Source organism: Nomia melanderi, chromosome 1, assembly GCF_051020985.1.
Source record: "Nomia melanderi isolate GNS246 chromosome 1, iyNomMela1, whole genome shotgun sequence".
In the NCBI taxonomy this organism is placed as follows: Eukaryota; Metazoa; Arthropoda; class Insecta; order Hymenoptera; family Halictidae; genus Nomia; species Nomia melanderi.
In genome coordinates, this window is record NC_134999.1 from 34,127,587 (window position 1) to 34,149,632 (window position 22,046).

Here is a 22,046-nt window from a genome sequence, read left to right on the forward strand (position 1 = left end):
ACCTTGAGATAGGACCCGTAATACTTGGTGACGTACGGGCTGTCGCACTGTGACAGCACCATGATCTCCTGTTGTATATCTTCGATCTCATCCTCCGCCTCCTCGAGATCGATGATCTTGATGGCAACCACTTGCTGGGTCCTATTGTCGATCCCTTTGAACACCTCGCCGAAGCTACCCTTCCCGATCCGTTCTTGTTTCGTGAATATCAGCTCGGGATCCACCTTCTGTAACAGCGGAACAAAGTTGCCTCGTTTTAGTCGGCGGTCTGTCGTCGGGAGTTAACGGCGAACGACGACAGGCGGAGACGGGGGGAGGCTCTCGCCGAGATTTTCCGAGGGACGGGGGTGGTGGTTTTTGGCAAATCTCGCGGACACCGGCCGCAACAGTGAAAGTTTCCGGGGACTTTAACGGTGGACCGAGTTCGCGATTGCGGTAGTTTTAACGAATTCTCGCGGGCACTCGGCTTTTGGCAAACTTCGCGAGGAACGGGGACCGTCGAGCTTTCAGCGCGCTGGAAGACGCGTATTCCTGACGGCTGTCGCCTGTGTTCTTCTCCGTTACGAGCGGCTCTCGTTCCGTGTCCTCCGGGTACGCGCGGGACGCGAGGAGAGACGTGTAACGAGAATGGCACCGCGTTTTTGTTCGCGAAATCACTTGCTGGCAGCTGCCAGCTGTATCTCCGACGAAGTTCTTCGTCGGACATGCTGACGTTAAGCTAACTGAAAGCAATTATATCTGGGAAGCGTAAGGTATGCCGTTAACTAAGTTTCAGAACAGATTTTTTCGCAGTGTAAGTCCTCTGAGATGACGGAGATATTGTCGGACTTATGTTTGAACGGGCGCATCGCTGTTTGGTCGAAGCGATGGTAAAAAAGCTCGGTCGATCGCGAGCTCGAGTCCCGTCGAGATAAAATTAAGCGACGCGTCATCTTCGAGAGGATCCGAGATTCGCGAGGCGGATCCGCGCGGGACTTTCTTCGACCGTCCGTCCTTCGGAAGCTAATAAATGCAGTTATGCCCGGCCCCCAGAAATGCAGTTCTCCTTGGCTCCTTTCTAACTGATGACACGTGACGTCATAGCGGGTAGCGGATGAAAGTCTATAATCGATCGATCGCACCCGTTCTCTTGATTAGGCTCGATGCAATCGGCGCGCGGCTGCCTCGTCGCGATTGCGTAACCGCAACGGTTGCACATCGGGACGAAACGCGGCTCTTTCTCACGGTTGTTTCGTTCACGCCGGCTGCCAGCTGACACGTATCGAGCCGTTAGCCGATAAATAATAACAATAAATACGAGAGGTGTTACACCGAGCTACGATATAGAGCAGCCGCTTGTCAACCCGTGGATTAATTATCGCTTCGCGCGGCTTACACCTTTGAGAATCATTCTCGCGTTCGAAACAACGGTCCTAGCTTTACATGATTCTACGTTCTTCCGACAACCTAGTTTAAATAACATACAGTCCAATCAGACTCGAGTCTTATTTTAATCCTCGTTGCTTTAAGACGTTGACTATCCTATATTTTATGTAATGAAAATGAAATGAATTCTATAGACATTGTTATTAGAAATGACAAACATTGTATTTAGGAACTCAATAACTTTCAGTTTCATTTTGTAGACGATTCGCCCTTTTTAGCGTCAGTACTTGGGGGCCTGAGAGATAGACCAGGCCCATTGACAAATTTATGACCGAGGTGACCACCAGGACCTGGGTCACGTACGCCCTCGTCTGAAGAGGTTTCCTTCGTAGAAAAGCGTTGAGGAAAAGTTAGTTAGTCGCCGTTCCTCGTTAGAGCCACATCGCGTAATAAATATATTTAACCTGACTACGGACTTAGTTTTTATTTTAGTAGCCCTACAATTTTTATGATATTTTCTTTAGATTTATTGGATTGAAGAAAATATTATTGAGCACACCGTCACCAAATAAGCGCTGGTAGCGAACAATAGGCAACCGGAATGCTTCGGGACACATTATTTCGTTAAACTCGACGGTAAAATAATTAACAAGAAGCAAGGGGAGAGGGTCACGGATAGTCGGATGGAAAGCAGACCGCTAAAAGCGCGGTGAAATAAAATCGATACCCTGCAAATTCATCGAGGCGTTGAGACGCTCTCGAACGGCGGCGACAGTGACGGCGCGAGGAAATTTGCAAAGCAGATTTCCCGCATTTTCGTCGGCCGGCTGGGTCGCCGCCGCTTTTCCCTCGCTCCCTTTTATCTGCAATCTACCCGGCCGCTGATACGAGACTCCTGTCCGCGTTACTTTCCGCGCGGAGCTCGCAAACACCGTAGGATCCCGAAAAAAACCGTAGAAAATCGCGCGACCGCCCTGTTTATCGACGTTCCCGTCTCTCGACGGGACTCCACCTTCCACCCGGCATTAGGGGAACGAATTTCCTTCACGAATGAGCGTTATCGTTCCACGATTCCACTAAGCAGAAACTTCCGACCCACGAAACTTAGGGAAGCCGATCCCTCCTCCAGAATCGAAGAGTAATCGGCAGAAGTTGCGGCGCCAATTAATCGAGCAATCGATCAAACACCTACCCGACAACTCCGACTACATCCCCGAGAACCATACTTCCCACCGCAGGAACATTTTTCCTCCGACGTTCCTCGGTCAAACGGATTATCAGAATCCATCAACGGAACTTCGCTCGCGCGGAGTGTTCCACTCGGCCAACTGAAATACTGGATCCAGTCTTCCCCCTGCTTAACTTTCCGATCGCGTTCTCGCGGAGGAGCGACCAGCGAGAATCAATTGGCCCGAAAACAGGGTCGAAAAAAGAAAGCCGCGGAAATGGTTGGCGGAGGGACCGGCCGGAGATGGAAACGGGGACGGCGAGAAGAAGGGTGCGAGTAAGACGGGACAAAAGAAAAATTAGAGCGAGCGTTCCCGGGTCGGCCTCGATTTCCTCGCCGTTTTTTCCCGGCGTAAACCGCTGTCGTTACGGCGATTAGAGCCGGCCGTTACTCGCGTTTCCGGGTGCCAAGGGTGAAGATGAAAAACCGAGGGGGCTCGCGGGGCGAGAGGGGCGGGAGAATTGGCTGCGCTTGCAGCGGCGGCGGGGAGGAACGGGGAGCGAGTCGTGTGATGTTGGTGCAAAGTCGAGAGGCGGCAGGAACATCTTAGCCCCTTTTCCCGTCTGGTTGCCGGGCGTGCTGCATGAAACTCACGACACAAATTATAATTAGCGGGTGTCAGCGGCACAGAGGACGGGAGTGAGCCGGCACGTAGGTGGCTAAAGTACCGACAAGGGACGCTGAAGAGCGCCGGCTGCCTCCGGTGCGACGGTTCTTCTTGATTTTCACGGGATCCCGATGGCGCCGCCCGATAGCCGCATAATCAAAGGATAAACAGGCTCCCGGCTTTTCCTTCGAATCGCTTGATCAAAAGGAATCCCTCAGCCTCGCGATCCGCAGGATTCCAGGCTCCACCGAGTCAGTATTAATTCTGTAATTCGCCCGGCCGGCGAGGTCTCTCCGCCGTTCGCCGGGTAATGGACCGCTAAAGCGCCGGCAAAAACTGTGATTAAAAGTTCCCGCGGCCTCTCCTCGTCTCTGAGGCTCGCGCGGAGATATCGAAGTTTCGCGGGCACCTATAACCTCGTTGTTTCATTTATCCGCCCTCCATCGCGCGTCCCCCGCGCGCGCGAAGTTTCAGCGGGTGGAACGGAATTAGGCGCTGCGCTTAGCTAGATAAGCATCCCCTTGATACTCCGAACGGCTTCTTCCACCCCTTTTTCGCCGGGAATTTATCCCGCGCTTCGTATGGATGAAGTTTACGACGCGACGCCCCCTTTTTTCTTTTAATTCGCAGTCCGGGTTTACGGCTGACGAGCTGCCGCTGCTGGTTTGGCGTGGTCGCTGATAGCGGTTGGAACTGGTTGTAATTGTCCTGGTGCTTGTAGAACGATGTTCTTGGTAATATCAAATCGTTGATAGTTGTTACCAATTAACCCTAATCGTGCCACGTGTTTTTATAACGAATCATACCGCGACGTGACTTTGTCGCTTATGAGAATAAGGGGAATAATTAAAACGTTATTGTTTTCGTTTATCAGGCACAAATCTTAAGAGCCCAACACTTGGAAATGCAATATGAAATAATCAGAGAATTTAAGTAAAACATTCAAATGTGAGTCAAAGTCACATCGTCTTCTGATTAGGGTTAATAAGGAAACAAATACAAATTGAAAACAAAGATCAATATGTAAGAGTTTCTAATGTCATATCAAAACGAAAGGTGACAGAGTCGTCTCCCGACTGCGGAAACATAAAGTTCGTCGCAGCTTCTCGCACCGCGAGGTCCGCTCGGCCATCGCGGTCGGGCGGCACGAACAATTCGGAATCCTTTTAACTTAATAAACCGCGGGGCCAGTGAATTATACCAGCGCGTGGTCGGACAATTAGCGGGTAAGTTGGTCGGCAGCAGTGGCCCGTTGTTTCCCGGCTCGTCGGCCGGTGATTCTGTTACGGTGAGCCACTGGCGAGAGTAACCGGAATGCTGATAGACAAGTTGCCCGCTCGAAAACTGAATTATCCGACGTCGGCCCCGCGTCGAAAGGCTCGCGCGCTCCGCGTTACGCTCTGCATGGCCGCCGACCCAGTTACAGCCGCGCTCTCGATGTTATATAATTGACAGAGCGATACCGCGATCGAGCAATTAATGCCTCGAGCCTCGGGGTCCCATTGTGTGAAATCACTACCGGGCACGGTGACCTATAAAACTAGGCCGGCGAACGTTCGTTTTCGCGCCGAGCCGGACGGGTTTCGCGCGAGACGAAAGAGAAGAAGAGGAACGGGCAGAGGAGAGAGAGAGGGAGAGAGAGAGGAAGAGGAGGAGGAGAGAAAAAAAGAGCAGCCCGGACGTTTACGCGCGACCGGGAATAAATAATGGGCCAATAAATGTTAACGGTACTCGGATATTTTCACGTGAACCGCGCTTGGAGGGGATACAATGTTGTGGTCTGATTGGACGGGGAGCACTTCGGCACCCGGTAGCCGCGCGTGTTAATTGGAAATCGAGTCTTCGCGCTGTTCCTCGACGGCGCGACCCGCCTCGGAACACGCGGACGTGTCCAAACAGGCGCATATATCTTTGCGCCGCGTCGCTGCCAACTTCCTTACGCTGCCTTCGGAGGTTTCGCAACGTGACGCGTCTATTTTAGCGAGCAGCGCGTCGAAGCCCGGCTCACGGGCAATTTGTTCTCGAGAACGGGATCGATGCCGATCGCTACTCGCCTCTGGTCTTCGCCGGTTGTCTGATCTCCGGAATACGCCGGCCAAAAATATCTCGTCGAGTACGGTCATTTGCAGTGGTGCTAACTTTAACCGTACAGGACGTCGAGTATCGAGTCGTGTCTTATTTATTGGTGACGCAAAGATTCTTCACCGAGGAATATTCTCCGGCAATTCTGTATAGGGAAGGTTGGTCGGAGGTAAGTGGAACGGGTAGGTCGTAGATATCCGAGAGATTCGAAACAGAGTATTCTATATGGTCCACGTAAATTGAAGAAACTCGAGGTCGCAGGCGCCCGGGTCCCTAAACGGAATTAATTAGATCAGCAGTCGCGGAATTTTATCTCTCCGGAGATCCAACGTTATTTACGAGGGGGACGAGTCCCGAGGTGTAAAGCGGCGGGGTTTATCTCGCGAGATAATTATTTATCGCTAACTGCCGCGAGTTTCTCGCAATTCTCGGCCGGAGCACGCCCGACTGAGCCCGGCTCGCGACTGCTCGGAATTAATGTTTAAGGTGCGACGACGGCCGAACGTACGCCTCGTGTGTCGGGCCTGACGCAGCCAGTGTTCTAGGGTCAATCAGCAGTGTCAACAGCGGCAATAATAGAACGAGCAAACAAAATCTACGGCGCCACGGGATTACACTGTGTAACCGGATCCCAGGTACGGAGGAGCGAGGGGAGGCGGTCGCGTGGAAACTCAGCGAATCTCGCCGTGGATCCGCCGAGTCCCTCCGAGTCGGTGGAAAACGAACGCCGTTCGAATATCTTATCGTTCGAGAACAGCTTCACGCTTGCGCCACGCTGGATTCGCAGACGATAACTCTCGCGGTTAATTGAACGGCACGAGAGGAAACGCGAAGAATCCTAGAAACGATTAATGGATTCGATAATGGACGGATAAAGATGACTCACGGGTGCGAACGGACTGTCCTTCGACGAATTCTACCGATCGAACGATTTCTTCTGTGTACTCGGATGACTACATTGCGCGGGGGCGGATATCGCCGGGGATATAACGCGACGAAGAGAAAATTGGATATTATTATGCGAAAGGGAGAGATTCAGTCGAAAGGGCAGCTATAAAAGCAGACCCTCGGACCCGTAGTCAGCCGAACCGTTTTCCACCGGCGATTGAACCGTCGGGGGACGAAAGTCACGGAAAACGGCCGACGCAACCGTTCGCCGGCGTTTTCGCAAAGCGTTGCGCGACCGTCGACCCGTGAAACAAGACGTAATAATACAGTCGGAGGCCCGATGGAAACGGAGGAGAGACCAGTGACCTTTAACTTCGCCGGAGAAAGTGACGCGGACGAAGGAGATCGGGACCGTGCCCGGCCAGACGGCAGGAGAACGTGCCACGGGGCACGAGCCGGTATTTTTAATCGCGTCCTTGCTCGGACCGACGATCGATTTCTCGCCGGTGTATCGGCAAAACCGTGATAAATCTCCCCCAGTTCCGTAAATAAACGTTCCTCGTGGCGCGACATACCCGCGGCTGTAGCGTGAAAAGTTTGTCTGCCTATCGCCGGCTAATTCCACTAGTCCTAATAATAACGGCGACTCGCCGACAGTGACGTACCGCCGTAATACATTTCGTCCGTCAAAGCGGCACCGACAGACGCTGGAAAATCGAACAAAGTGCGAGACTCGAGTAGAAACTGTAAGTAACAAGCCGAATACTCGGCAGTCCGAGTGTCTCGAGAGCTGAAACTAGTTTCTCCGAAAAAGGAAGCCACGTCTCTACGACTACGGACGCGGAACGATCTCATGGCTCTCGGAATTGCCGGCAGTCGTCGGTTCGTGGGACGGCTAATCAGAAAAATTGACGGCGATACCGGGAAACGTCGGCGCAAAAGTGGACCAAGACGATTTTCTAACGGGGTCGTTAGGTAATTGTCGGGGATTCCACGGAGCCGGCGCGCCGTTACACCGGCGCGTATTTCCATAAAAATTCAATCGACGACGACCGTCGGTGTCGCGGCGAGAAGGATTCCGGGCGAGCTTCAAAATTCGAAAGTAGTCCAACGAGCAGCGCGCGCGCGCGCGCGCGTTAGCGCCATGTGCCGTTCGACCTCGTTCGACGCGAGAGTAATCGCTCGCGCGATGTAACTGGAATTAACCCTCTCGAGAACCTTTGGAATCTCTAAGAAAGTCTTTCCGCGGTGCACTGAATTATGCATCGAAAAGAAAACCGCGTGTCGTCCTCGCGTTATTCGAATAATTATACCATCCGCGGGGCAGGTTTCGATTTTAGATATCGAACCTCGAGATCGCCGTTATGCGTGCTCGCCGCGCTGTGAAATGAATGAAAATCATCGCCGCGAGCCGGCGGCTCGTGTTTGCCTAGGAAAATAAGTCTTCTCGGTCTACTAACGTCCGCGGTACGCGCATTAACGAGCGTAATCGTGACACCTTTCTAATTCCGCGGGAAGGAAACGTTCATCTCGCGAAATAAATATCGAGGGAACGCTCGCGATGTGGCCGGGAGCGTGGTAATCTCGATTTCGCACATCGCCGCACGGAAAACGCGGCTCGAAAACCACTAGTTCGTTAATTACTCAAGTTAAATAGCCTTCCCGAAGACCGTTTTCCTTGGAATCCCGAGCCCCGACGAGCGTGCGCTGAATTTTCCCGAGGAAACGGGGACCGAGCGCACTCGAGTGACAATCCGTGCCGCGGCCGCGTTGTTCCTCCGTTTCGAAAAGCCATTAAACCTTGACGTAGATATATTTTCCGCGTTTTAATTTCACTGTCGAGCCAGGCTTCCCTCCTCCGACGTCGTCCGCGGAATTCACCGCGGCTAGATCTTGAATATTCATCCGCGACCGAGGTCGAACGACTATTTTTCCGGGTCGTGGGAAATCACCGCGAGACTTCGGGACTCGACGCACGTCTAATAAAGCGGCGGGGTTTTCGTGTTCTCTCGAGTGCATCCACCATCTGCGATTGTTGTGCCACGGGTGAACGGTTAGTGACCTAAAGGCCCGACGGAACAGAGACGCGAACAGGGATTGCTTCTCGTTTAATCTGTAAGAGATTCCACGTTCCATTAAGGTGGTTATCGCTCATAAATCGATGCCCCGTTTCGAGGAATCGCCGGGGAAACTCGTTCCTCGTCCGATACTTTATCGCGTCCCATTCGTATTCGAACGGGTCTGGTCCGCGTCGGCGAACAGTTATCCGGAAAACGTTAATATCTAGGGAAAAGAGCAGGCGGCGGGCGTCAGAACCGCTGCCGCCGATCGTTCGTCGCCGTTTGTTGGAACACCAGCCACGATCTAACGGAACACGTGTTCGCCGGCGTTTGTCGATGCAACGCACGAGCCCGCGGGCTCGCTAAGACCGATACCATTCCCGGGAAACTCACTTACTCCGCGCTTATGTATGCCGGCGTACGATAGATTATGGTCAATCGCGCGCAGAATGCGGTACGCGACTTCGTCTTCGACACTGGAACTGCACCTTCGGAGAGGTACGCGGTCCGCTTGTAAATCTTTCCGCTCGGCGAGTTCTATGAACTCGTTAACAACTGTTAAGATCGTTAACTACCAGTGTTTCGCTGAAGGAAACACCTTAACGCTGGAACCACCGAGCAGCCGTGTTAGCTTGTCTCTTCTCGTGGAAACCATGGAAGTGCAAGACTCTCATTCGTGTATGTATTAGTTTATGTATTACTCTAGTCGTTTATTTAAGGTCATTAGGAAAAGAGGAATTGTGAACAAGTAAGTTTGACCACTTACGTAGTCTTGATTAAAGGATAATTAAGATCTCCCGAGTACAACACGCTGCGAGAGACATCGAGAGGAAGAATAATCGATTGATCGAAGAATAAAACGCTTGAAACTTTTAATATCAGCACGGTTAACCATCAGGATTTACCCTCTATTTACTCCGGCGCTCATCTTCGGAAGTCTCCGGGGCTCGGAGGGTTTATAATTAGCGGAGCCCAAGGGAGTGGTAGTTTAAGACCGTTTATTTTGAACGCGTGGAGTATTGGAATTTCTCCGAGGACCCTTCACGCCGCTGTACTTTCGTCGTCGTCGAAAAAATAATCTTTTTGGGCACGCGGCGTGCGTGCGTGCGAGCGAGCGAGCGAACGAGTGAGCCAGCCACGTCGAGAGTCGACCTTGCACTGGCCTCGGTCGATCTTGTACGAAAGAGGAAAGGAAAAAAAGTGCGCTCGCGCTCACACGTGCACACACACGGCCTCCTCGAGAGATCTTACGGTCCTCGAGAATCCTGTTACACCGGTATTTCCTTGCTGCACCGGGATAATCTCTATAAGACGTTCTTTTGTCGACGTCTTCTCTTTGTCGAAGCTAGCTTTCCAATTACGCGCTGCAGAACGCTTGAAAAAGATGCCCGGCCAGCATAATTGCCGTCCACCGGTCGTGACTTTAATCGATCGACTCGCGACGGAAACCTCTGGCCCCGAGCGAATTTCTCTCCTCGATTGCTCACGGGGTTTGTCAGTTAATCCGTGGATTCGAGGTGCCCGCCTTTTTTCAACTCTCCGCTGCGGATCGCCGGGGAACAAAATGGACGCTATGCGCAACTTTGAAGTTGACACAGTTGGAAAATATTCTTCAGTGATGGCTTTAGGTGTCCACGGTAGATACATTGTTATTGGTTTTGAAATAATAGAGGTAACATTGATTTCAGTGAAAAAATTGAAATCGTGCACTTTGAAATCGCATTTGAATACCTTTGGATGTTCACAGTAGATGCCGACAGTTTTCGCCAGACACTACTTTCTAATGATATATTCAATATTCCAACGATCCGATGATAGATTATAAGATATTTTTGTATATAGTATGTGTACTATTATATATATTATTCTTGATTTTGAAATAATCGAGGTAACATTGATTTTACTGAAAAAATTGGAACCGTGCACTTTGAAATCGCATTTAAATACCTTCAGATGTGCACAGTAGATGCCGACAGTTTTCGTCAGACTCTACTTTCTCATCATATATTGAATATTCTAATGATGTACTATGTGCACTATTATATACATTATTTTTGGTTTTGAAATAATCGAGGTAACATTGATTTCAGTAAAAAAAATTAATACCGTGCACTTTGAAATCGCATTTAAATACCTTCAGATATCCACAGTAGATACCGACAGTTTTCGCCAGACACTACTTTCTCATCATATATTCAATATTCTAATGACCCGATGATAGATTGTAAGATACTCTTGTACACATTATGTGTACTATTGTATACATTATGCTTGGTTTTGAAATAATGGAGGTAACATTGATTTATTAAAAAAAAGTAGAAACCGTGCACTTTGAAATCGCATTTAAAGGTAGCAGAGAAGATTGCAGGGGCGAGGTATCGTTTCTCGCTCGACCGCAAACTACTCCCCGTGTCTTTCTCTTCTATTTCTCGGTCCCCGGCAGGTCGGGTCTTCGAGGTGTTCGATCGAATTGCTCGAAACGCGACACCGAGACCACTTTCTAGCATCTCGTCGCGTCTCCGGTTGCCTACGGGACTCTGAGGTTAGGGTTGAGCGGAGCTTCACGGTGAAAACTGGTCCCTCCCAGCCCGGAGTGCCGGACCCTATCGCATTCTCACCGCGTCTCGCGGCGTGCGTGAGTCCGTGTCGATGTCAATCTCAAGGCTTCAAGCCGAGCCTGCTTAAACAGTACGAACCGAGCCGGTGCTGCTTGGCAAGAAGGCTCGAGTTGTTCCAAAAAGGCGGACGATACCTCGTTGCCTCTTCGGATTCTTGTCACGAGATAGAAACACGATCCTTTTCTTCGAAAGTATATATCAACAAATTTCCATGCATCCCGCCTACTTGAGTCCTTTAGAAAAATGTACATTTTCAAACGCAGCAGCACTGCGTGATCCTTGAAAGCAGAGTTCATTAACACGACGTTTACGATGACTTGAGAACAATCGTAACATATACGATAACCGATGTCGAATGAAAATAGTTAACACGTTGTATGCCTTGGGGATCACCGGTGATCCCCAGCCAAAACCATGATTATCTGAAAACATTTCTATATTATAAATAATGCTAACTAATGTGCTAACATTCAGCTAGATGAACTTGCAATAATAACGATGCAATTCAATCAAATGATTTAATATTATATTTTTTCCATTTCAAGTATGTACCATGAAATGCGGCATTCAATGTGTCAATAGCGTAACTAAGTTGACAGTGGTATAATGCAACGCTTGTAACGCCAAAAAATTAATAATTCTTCCTGCTTCCCTTTGCTATAAAATAATAACTCTACAGAAAAATGGAAAACTGATTCACCGAGTGGAATCAAAGTTAATTAATTATACGATAATATTATGCAGTCTACTAAGTGAGAAAGAACTTTGTTGCTAACACAGTATGGAAGAACTCTTTTTACAGGGGATTATCGATTCGAGAAGTAACCTTCAAGCCGCGGAGCTGTTAAGCTGAAGATAGTATCTCGTTGAGAAATGCGAAGAAACCGGATAAATCACGGGCATTCTCGGGAGCAACGCGAAGGGACTGAAAAATACGCGCGGGACACCGTGTAGATTTGGTGGCATTCCTTCACGGTCGACTTTAAGCCTCATATGGTATTCTACGACGTGCTTTTCTAGATACCCGCGACGCATAAGAGGATTCTGTTCCCTCGCCTTTCTCTTTCTCCGCCGCTTATCCTCCTTCACTTTTTCCCGGCCGCGACCAATTGACTCTCGGTAGCCGAAACTAGTCCGGCGGAGAGTCCCGAGGATGATGGATTAACTTTTAATCGCGCTCTTTTAGAGACCACCAACGCGCGCGCGGGCCACTCGATATATAATGGCTCCGCTGCAGCTCCGAGTCGCCCGAGGGACTCCACTTAAAAGCGGACGTTCTAAGGTCCAATCGGAGTCCAATAAATCTCGTGTGATCAATCCCTTTCTCGGGAAGAACTTCTCGGCTCGATCCCCGAGGGTCTCTCGAAAGGACGCGTTAGGAATTACTGCAGAAACTGGCTGGCTTCTGCTCCCTCCGTCCGTTCCGATTCATTGTAACCGATTCCCAAAGAAACGCAATAGAAGCTATTCGCCGTTTCTAACTTTGAATCCTCTTTAAATAGACACTCGCCGCCGCAATCGTGAGTCGTCTGAGTCACCGTGCTCACCGGCTACAGGCAGCTCTGTTTAGTCTCACGCACCCTCTTTCGAGAACGCAGGCCGAAGTCTCTCTCATAAATCCTCATAAGACTGAACAGGGGTAGGTGCTGGAACACCAGTAACGCTGAATCTCCTCCATTTGTCATACACGTGTAGGATTCCAGGAAAAAGAGGGGCCGACCTCAGGACTCAAAGAATAATCAGCCATGTTTCAGCCCACACCGCGATGTTTCCAACTTCTCCGAGTCCCCTAATCTTCTTAAAGGTTTAGATGGTGCTAATCCGACACGTCTGATGTAATCGAGTGCCGTTAGCATTGTCACTGTTATTGCAACCTGTCCCTCAAACGAAAGATACACGACAATCGCTGTCGATCACGATATCCATCCGCTGATCCGACGTTTCAATGCTCGCGGTGAAGAGGACGTCTGTCATGGCTATCGCGATGGCTGACAGTGTCATTAGCACCTGCCTGTGTACCTCTAACTCCTCGGGAAAGAAGTTAGAGGGGAGGACGAAAAAATCGCGCGGAGCGATCGGAAAGGGGTAGGTGGCTCGCGGCAAACTCACCGAGGGGGTGGTGCTCCTGTTAGTCCCAGTTCTGGTGTGCGGAAGGGACGTGCACTTAGGGTTGGCGGAACCGTTCCCGGAGGGAGGAGGTGGTCTTTGGCTTTCCCTCCTGGAGGGTGGCGGCGGTGGATGCGACAGAGGCCTGGCCGTGTTCCTGGGATGCTGCGCCCCTTGAAATTGCCCCCAGGGCTGGCGCGGCACGTAGCCGACGTAACCGCCGGAAACGAATTGCGCGGACCCGTTTAGGTGCGGCGGCGCCATTACCGCCGTCTGCTGCGGCTGACCGCCGTTTCGCATTTTTCCCCGGCCGCGATTCACCACGCACTTCCGTCGAATCGGCGGACCGCTCCTCGGGCCGAACGCGCTCTCACTCACTAGGTCAACGTTCCACTATGGCGGCTGTTCCGGGCGGCTTCTTGCTGCACCTCTTCCCCTCCCCAGTCGCGCATTTGGGGCTGATTTCCTTCCGCGTGCACCCGCCAATTTTCTAAACGGATTTCCCTCGTTTCACTTCACCGACGGTTAACAGTAGAACTACCAAATCAGCTATTCCTAAGTTCGTGAATTATTGAGAACGGGCGGAGTTAGAACGGAACAATTAGGGAATCTGATTGTTTGGTAGTTCTAGCGTTAACGCAACGCGCTGCTCGTTCCTGGTTGGGTTCCTGTATTTATTTGCTCGACGGTAATTCTACGTTTCATTCGAGAACATCGAGCAACGATATCGAGCAGCAGGAACGAAGCAGCAATGGATCGATTACAGAAGTCGCTGCCTTCGAGGCGACTAGCGGAACTTCGGAACGAGCTGTCGCGCGCACACCCCCGTCCGTATCCCCGAGTCGATGAAGAGATCAACGTTGCCGTTCCCCGCTAATAAAATTCGCGCGAAGCATCCTGCGACAAGCTGACGGGCGAACGGAAGATTAACGAGCGCGTGGGTGTCTCCCGGCCGCGGCGGTGAATTCGCAGGAGCTGTCACGCGATTTCCATCGAATGGAGCGCGGTTTTCGTGGTAGCCCACCCCCGCCAGTCCGACCTGCAAGCTATCGGCGTCCATCTGTGCGTTGAATTTCGACGCGAGCGTGCCTTCCACCGATCAATCTCGTTCCCCGGCTGACCCGGATTATCATCGATATCGGCCCGTCTATTTTTACCGGCTCCGACGCCGGTGTTTTCGCATTTTCTACGCCGCGATCGACCGCGCGCGGTGCATCTCCCCGCGGCATGAAACATTCAGCCGCGCCCTGCCCCTCCGTCGGTCGTTGAATCCCCCGCGAGTCGGCGCTTAATTATTATTTCACCGTTGCGTTTGAATCTTTCAAACCGAACGGAATCTCGCCGTCGAATGCAACCGTTCCGCGGAAGATTCGACGGGTCTTTTGAGGCTCGGTTCCCAGCCACGACTGCGAGTCCCTCCCCGGTACCGGAAGGTTCTCTCGAGCGATCCGGGGGACTGGTTGTCGCCTTCCGCGTCCCAAAGAAAGAGGAAAATTGAGGCTATCCACTCGGAATACCCGCTGAACCGCGTTTCCCTCGAATCGCTGCTACTCCCGCGCCGCCTCTTTCTTAAAAGCGGTGCCCTTTGCTTCCGGTTCCCGACACCGTGAAACTGCCGGACCATTCGCGGAGAACCATTGTTCCGTTCGCTACCCCGCGAGCAACCGAGAACGTCGGAGCCGAGACAAAGGAGAAGAAGTCCCCCGTTCGACCGGAGGACAGATATTTGTGCCCGGTTCAAAGAAGACGAGCCCCGCACGCGTGAAAACTCGATCTTCCGGTGGAACAGCGTCGACCATAACTCCTCGTAAAACCCATCAACCTATAAAGTCCGACTACCGATCGTAAAACCGACGAAACTCACCGGTGGACGTTAAAGCGACGTTCAACTCCGACGACGCGCAATCGTTTTCACGATCGCCGGCCGTTATTCCCGAGATTTCGGACAGCGGCAAAGGAAACAGGGTCACGGGTCCGCCGATCACGACTGTAATTCGTGATTTCGGCTCGATTATGTGCCCCGGCGATTCTCTAGCCGTTCGATCGGGGCCGGAGGGGCGCGGGGCGATCGGTGTTTAATTAAAACGGCGCACAAGTTCAGTGCCAAACACCGAGCACGGTCGACCGAATAAAAATAGGAGCGTCGACGGAGATAATAATCTGGGTCAGCCGAGGGCAAGATTCGATGCAGGCGCGATCGGATTGGATTTCTGTTTGCGCTGGCACGTGAACCGAATATCGATCATCGAACGGACGCGGTAACGTGGCCAGACCGCGGGCTGGCGGGAAAGGGAAACAGGGTCGAGAGGGGGATCGGCTAAAAGCACGGAAGCATCTTTCGTCGAACGGGTCAAGATCGGTATTCCCGATCTACCGCGGATCATTCCGAACTCACGGGACCTCCTCCTCCTCCTCCTCGCCCCTTGTCCTCCCTTTTCCCGCGTCCAGACGATTTAAATTCATTGAGCAAAGAGGTTTCGTCCTGATGAATATTCAGCGTAATGAGTCGACGGTGTTCTCGATCTATCAACGTCATCCGCCGCCGATCTGCCCTGCAGATTGGCCGAGTAATGGTCTCGGACCTGGCAAAAAGACACCGGCGACCGGCAGATTGTTCGTTGGAAATTGTTCGCCTCGGCGAGCCGGGGAGAGAAAAATCGTCGGAAATGATACGTTATGAATCGAACCGAACGATAATGTCAAAGGTACGGAGTCAATGTTTATCTCGCCGTCTGGAGTTAAGTATTGGATCGATAGCGAGCGATTAATTTCACTGGGGAAACGGGTATATATCCTAGAGTGGCGTTTATAAAACTCGCGCTGGAAGGAGCGGGACAGATGATGGAGAGATCGTGAATGGAGGAACATCAATCGGGTCGATGGAACGGACGCGACGCGTCGCGATCACGCAACCGATCGGACACGCTCGAATAATTTTCAGGGTGGCAGCTTCCGGCGGAAGTGTGCGTAGAAGATCGGGTTCGCTGCACTATCGATGCTCCGCCGTGGCTCTAAATCACCGAGCCGAACGGCGATTAACTCGACTCTCGAGATAATCCCCGATCGGCGGGAGAAAGAAACGGCGGGGACGAGGAACAGAGAGAGAGAGAGAAGCGGTCGCGGTCGTTGCGCTTTTTCCAGTTCCGCGGTGCCCGACACTGCGCGCCGTTCGTTACGAATCTTTATCCATCCTTTTTTCCGCCGCTTTTTGCCTTGTTCGAGTTACGAAATGCCTTCCTCCCTTTTCCTTTTTCTTCTCGCGCCGAGATTAATACCGCACTTTCTACCGGTTTCGATATAACCCGCGGCACTGGAAACGGCCGGCCATGCCACCGCTGAACCGACGACGCAACATTTGCTCCGCGGAACGCGTCAATTTGAATTTTCACGAATATTGTTCAGCGAACGTTCACGCTGATCATCGATGCCATCACACGAATGTATACCGGTCTATCTTTAGAAAATTAAGATCAATTCTTCTAGGAATAATAGAATAAACTACAGAATAAATGCAAATCTAGCGTCGATTAAGAACACATCAAAATGCTTAATCAAGAGAAAGCTATAGGAAGTCTCGTTCATAACTCTTCAGCGAAAACTGATGTTTTCCAGGTGTACACCCGGGTGTTACAAGCAAAAAACTTGCCAAAGTTTACCTATATTTAGAACGTCTCTGGTGCCCCCCTTAATTAGTACTCGCTCCCCCGGAACTGCATAAAGCGTTCAGAACGTTATTAATCCAGCGGCGGCTTCTAGCCGCGGAAAGAAGTTTCCAGCGGAAAGTTTTCTCCGTTTAAGGAGCCGCGTGAAACAGGAGTCGCTCTCGGCGAGGCGCGAACCGATAAATTGAAAGTTTCAATGAATACGCCGTCCGCGGCGTCGGGTCGTCTAGCCGGAACCGACTTCCCCGTAAACTGTCCCCTTCGGGAAGGGTTGCCGGTGTCTCGACGGCAATCCCCGAGCGACTAATTACTTTCGCATTGTTTCGCGAGTTCGCAGACGGCAGGTCTCGAGAAGACTCTCGGTTTCGCCGTGGAAATTCGGTTTCTGGACGCCGGAGCGTACTGGACTCGCCGTGGATTAATCATCCGGGGAAATCGCCGGTGTCGTTGGAATCGATTCCGACGTCGGGGGACTAGTCCAAGGCTCCGAGAAGGTTGTCCCGTGGGTGGCGAGGAAGGAGACGCTCGGATGGTCACGATTTCTTTTGAAATGCGCGTGTCGCACGTTCCTAGGTCGCCCGTTACTCGGAATAATTGGGCCTCGACGGGCTGCACGTGCGTTCCCCGGGATGCACGCGCTTTCATCGCCGCGTTGGCATTCGTCATGCGACCGTTAATTGTTAATCGTGACGCGTAGGCGGATACGAAAGCGTGGCTTTATTAGGATACAACGCGCCGTGGGATCGGCCGAAGCCCCGTGCTCGCTGCCTATTTACGGCGCGGGCTTCGAATCGGGAAAGGAATCCCTCGCGGCTCGAGCTCGGCTTCGCAGGAAAACTGAATCACCGTGTTATCTGCGCGGACCCGCGCGGCGAGGAGAGGGTTCTGTATGTTTAATCAAAGACAGTCGGCAGCGGAGTTCGCCTTCCTTCGGCGTGGAATAACAGATGTATCGGAATGTCGTATCGATTCTTAGGGAATTCGAGTCCTGAACGGAGCAACGTACGGTGTGAAATGTAAATGAATTGTTCATAGACGAGAAGATAGGGGAATTACTCGGTGAATAGGCGACTGAAGAAAGAGTCGAGGACTATAAATGGACACCAATGACGAACAGATTCATCTTCGGGGAGCGAGTCGAAAAACCTGGAATCACGGCCTACACAGTTCCAGGCCGGCGAAAAAACGGATTGACTCACCAGTCGACCGTGTTTCACGGTTAAGTAGATTTGCCCGACTACGATCAGACACGCCTCCCTTGTGTCCCCAGACGCGGCACATCTTCCACGGAAGAAACGAGGCGCATGAATCATGAAACATCCTGCCAATCAGCCGGCACGGGAAAAAGAGTCGCCTATCGACCAAACTCTCAAAGAAATTTCCCTTAGCAACCGGGCGAAGCGGCGCGACGGGAGGAGGAATTCCCGGTTCAGCCGAGAATCGTTCCATTTCTCGAGCGGCTCCGAGGAGACATTAGGCGACGCGTTTTCGCGGCACAATGGAAAATCGCCGGAGTTAGGTGGCACGGCTCTCTCGTGGAAAAGAAAAGCGCGCTGTCGCGGTGACGTACAAGCTGGAAAAAAGCGAAAAAAGAAGAGGGAATAACAGAAATGTTCCAGCTACCGCGTGGGAACGTGTTCGCAGCGTAATCTTCTTAATAAAAATATTTAATAACACGAGTAAACAGAGCGACGTAACACCTGTAACGCCGGTTGATGAGTTATTCCTGAGACCATTCATTTTAGAGAACCTTACCAAAGAACAATATTAACCCTTTGCACTCGAGAGGAGACTCTCGGTCACCACTTGATTTGATTTGCAAAATTATGAAGTCTTATATATAATATTAAGCTTTGCATGACGCATCAATATATGGAATATTGAAATCAAATAACTTTCCTTCTTAATTTATATATGTTTCCTCGTTAATTAGTTTCAAAGAACATCGTCTGTATCTCATCGAATATTGAATATTTCTAGTGAAAAACTTTCGAGTGCAAAGGGATAACACTAAGCCAAAAAAATGAGACCTCCCACTTTTCACATAGCAACGCACTACCTTTTGTTTATCTTTTCCTTGTTACTCAGTGAGCTTTCAATTAGGAATATTTGCAAGTCTGAATACTTTTCCTACTTCTACGAAGTACAATTTTTAAATCTGCTGATCTAGGTCAATTAAAGTTAATAGAAAAGGTTTAATTGTATAGTTTCCTTCCAGACGGCTACCTAAGTGTTAAAAAGCTGTTCAAGAACTAGTTACCATGTGTAACTCGGGCGAACCTCTTTAGAAAACGTTACTCCTATAATAGAAAACGAAACCGTTCAAGAGGTTACATTAAAAACAAAGAAACAAAAAGAACGAGAGCATCAAGATTTACGAGTAAGAAACAGCCGACGTTTCATTCACATGCGACCTAATAGTAAACGTTCCATCGCGGACAGGTGAGCCAGCCGGCGATGGACAGACAGAAATACCTTTCTAACGGAGCAAAAGGAAACAGCGGAATCGAGGCCTCAGCGAAACTCGGGCGTTCTTTCGAACGAGCGCAGCCTCGCATTGTATGCAAGCCGAGAGAGGAGCGGCGCCGTGGAAACCGCTGGAAAAAATTAGCGACTTTCATTACGGGCAACGCGCGTCCACCGGCAGCTGCGTTTAACGACACGCGCCGCTGTCGGGAATCCGGGCACGGCGTATTTTTCGTTTCGACTCGCGTGCTCCGGGAACGCACCTGGCGCACGCGGCGAACTTCCCATATTACGGCCGGCGCGATAACTCCTTGCGTAACTTTTCAACGGCGGGCCAGGATCCCGCCTCTCGCCTCCGGAGGAACGGGTCACGATTAGAATTCACGTTTTCCGAGCGGCGGCCACCTGCCGCGGCGAACGATCGCTCGGACGCGTAACCGGAGGGAAATTGAACGGGCAACGCACCGCTTTCTCCGCGCGAAATAACGGGCTGCGTTCGGATCCACGGCTGAATTGCTGCGGCGTTTCTAAACATCCGCGAAAAAACGAGGCCTCTGCGCGGTTCCTTCGTGGCACGCCGGTTTCTCTTCGAATAATACCCGACGATTAGCATTCGAGCAATCACCCGTCGAATCGGGGATCGAGAGTTTGAGCCGAACGATTTCTAGACGACTCCCCCTCGTTTCGAGAATTCAAGATCGCGGAGAGAAACGAGCGGAGGATAATTGATCCACCCTATCGAGGCAGTTTCGACGAACAATTGCACCGTTAATCGCGAGTCGTTAATTCCCGGAACGGGATACGCTAATAACTCGGTTTCCAAGGATCGATCGAAGCATTCCGATCGTTACCGTACGCGGAATAGGATCGTTTGTGGAATGAGGGCCGTGTACAAGGGTTTTCTGCGTTTCGAGCTAGATTTCGTGCGCCGCGTAACGTTCTAATGGCAGGAAATGCAAAACGAGGCGGCGCACGAACGTGCGTGCGGCGATAAAAAAGAATATCGGTCAGTGACTTTCGCCCGAGCCCGAGCTGCCGCTGCCAGACGGCTTGGCTCACGAATGATATCGTTCCCCGATCTATCCGTGCACAGTCTGATTATTATTTGAGCCGATCCCTCGGCAACACCCGCGACCGGCATTATCTTTTTCCGTTCGGACTCGAAGAACCGCGCAATTAGCCGCCGGACGGGGCAAAAGGATTGTTCGCCGATCCGCCTCTAGCGTGTGCGACGGGCGATCCATCTCGGCGAAGCTTCTCAAAGGCTTCTTCAGCCGAGGGGAAAAAGAAGTTGCACGAAAAGTAGGAAGCAATCTCTCGCGCTGCTGGGAGGTTTCTAAAGGCCACGACGACACAGACGCGGCCTGAAAGGAGGATGCGGCGAGCGTTGCGGCACGTCGCAGTGTTTCACATGCAGATGTTTGCTGGACAATGCTCGAGGTTTAATTTCATGAATATATTGAATATATTCTATAACGTAATAGTGCGGGGAAGAAGAAATAAGTGATGTTAGTCTCGCGAAGAAACGGGATACGTATTCGAAGTTACATGTTTGGTATTTTGTGACGGCATCGTTGCACAAAATATTGTATCATACCTATGCAATTATGTGAAATTGCATCGTAGCTATAAATCAACTTGAAGAATCCGATGTTCTACCAATAGAGATTTACTGTCAATGTTAATTGTTAGCTTGGACGTTGTTATAAACAGCTTCATCGAGTTTGCATCGAGTAGCGAAGAATGTTTAAAGGATTATAGCAGTTAAAATGAAAACGTAATGTATAATTTATTTCTCGTTGCATATCAAATATATTTAACACTATTTCTACCGAAGGTGTCTAAAGACACCTTTTAAAATTATTTTCCCAGTTTAATCGTTCTTGCTCAATTGAATGTTGGACATTTCCTATAATGAATTTTATAATCATTGGAAAAGTCGAAGAATCAATATAGAACGTATGATTAAACTTCGAAAGTAATTTTAAGTTAAAAATCCAGATCAAATCAGTCTGACAACTTCGGTAGAAATAGTGTTGATCAATATTCCTTAAATAAATGTCGATCAATATCGACTATCAATTTAAATAATAATGTACGTTCATATACACCTCCACACATGCTCCCAATCTTCTAGTCCGCCTTCAGTTTCACTAAAGACGAAACAAACACGCTCGCCCGGCGAACATCTGCATGTGAAAGACTGCGCGTCGCGCTCGCTCGCGAAACGCCTAATTTATATAACGCGACTCGGCCAGGTCGATCCCTTTTCTCCTTCCGCGCGGCGCTAGTGAAAGTGAGCGCGAACGGAGCGGCGCGCGGCACCGTCGAGGCGGATAACCGGCGGCGGGTACGCGATAAACCGATCGACGCGAACGAAAACCCGTTTCCCCGGCGGCCGACGCCGATTCGACGGAAACCCGTTCGCTTTTTTACCGTTTTACGAGCCGCGTGGACGTCGAGGGTGACATTTCGCGAAAACGTCCGCTCCCGCCGGACCGTATCCGCTTTCGAAAGACTCGCGGCGAACAGGTTCGCGATAGGAGAACTTTCTGCGGGAAAGAGAATAATGGTCGCCGATACGCGATAACGGCGAGTTTTCGATGATACGCGCGCGTAGAATCGATGGTCCGACAGTTCCTGGAGGAGACGGAGTCTCCCTCGGTGTCGTAAAATACTTCACTCGTTCGAGCCGAGGATTTTTATGCTCGTCGACTACCGGCGACACGTTCCGCCGACCGAAAGTATCCTACTTAAGGTGTAATTATCCGCCGGAATGAAGGGACACTCGCTGGAGGCTCGATCGGACGGTCTCAAGGCGAAAGGTGAAGGCACTCGCTTCTTTTCTGGACGAACGGGAACGAAACGGCCGCGGGAAAACCACCCGCGATAAGTAGCGACTTTCCACACTGTTCTCGATTGTAATTGGCCGGGGATAGACGATCGGGGGGCTGGCTCCTCTTA

At 50.9% G+C, this 22,046-nt stretch overlaps 1 protein-coding gene across 6 annotated transcripts in view; it reads right to left on the minus strand.

The window, feature by feature from the left end:
• GckIII (Germinal centre kinase III) overlaps window positions 1-22,046 on the minus strand; it is a 107,187-nt gene that overhangs the window by 20,165 nt on the left and 64,976 nt on the right. For 4 of the 6 annotated variants that reach the window (XM_076368429.1, XM_076368430.1, XM_076368451.1 and 1 more), the window contains one exon: window positions 3-227. In XM_076368429.1, the coding sequence (XP_076224544.1) occupies window positions 3-227 (225 nt within the window). Of the gene's footprint in view, window positions 1-2; window positions 228-12,957; window positions 13,445-22,046 lie in introns of all 6 variants that reach the window. The other 2 variants (XM_031984178.2, XM_031984179.2) reach the window with 1 other exon arrangement.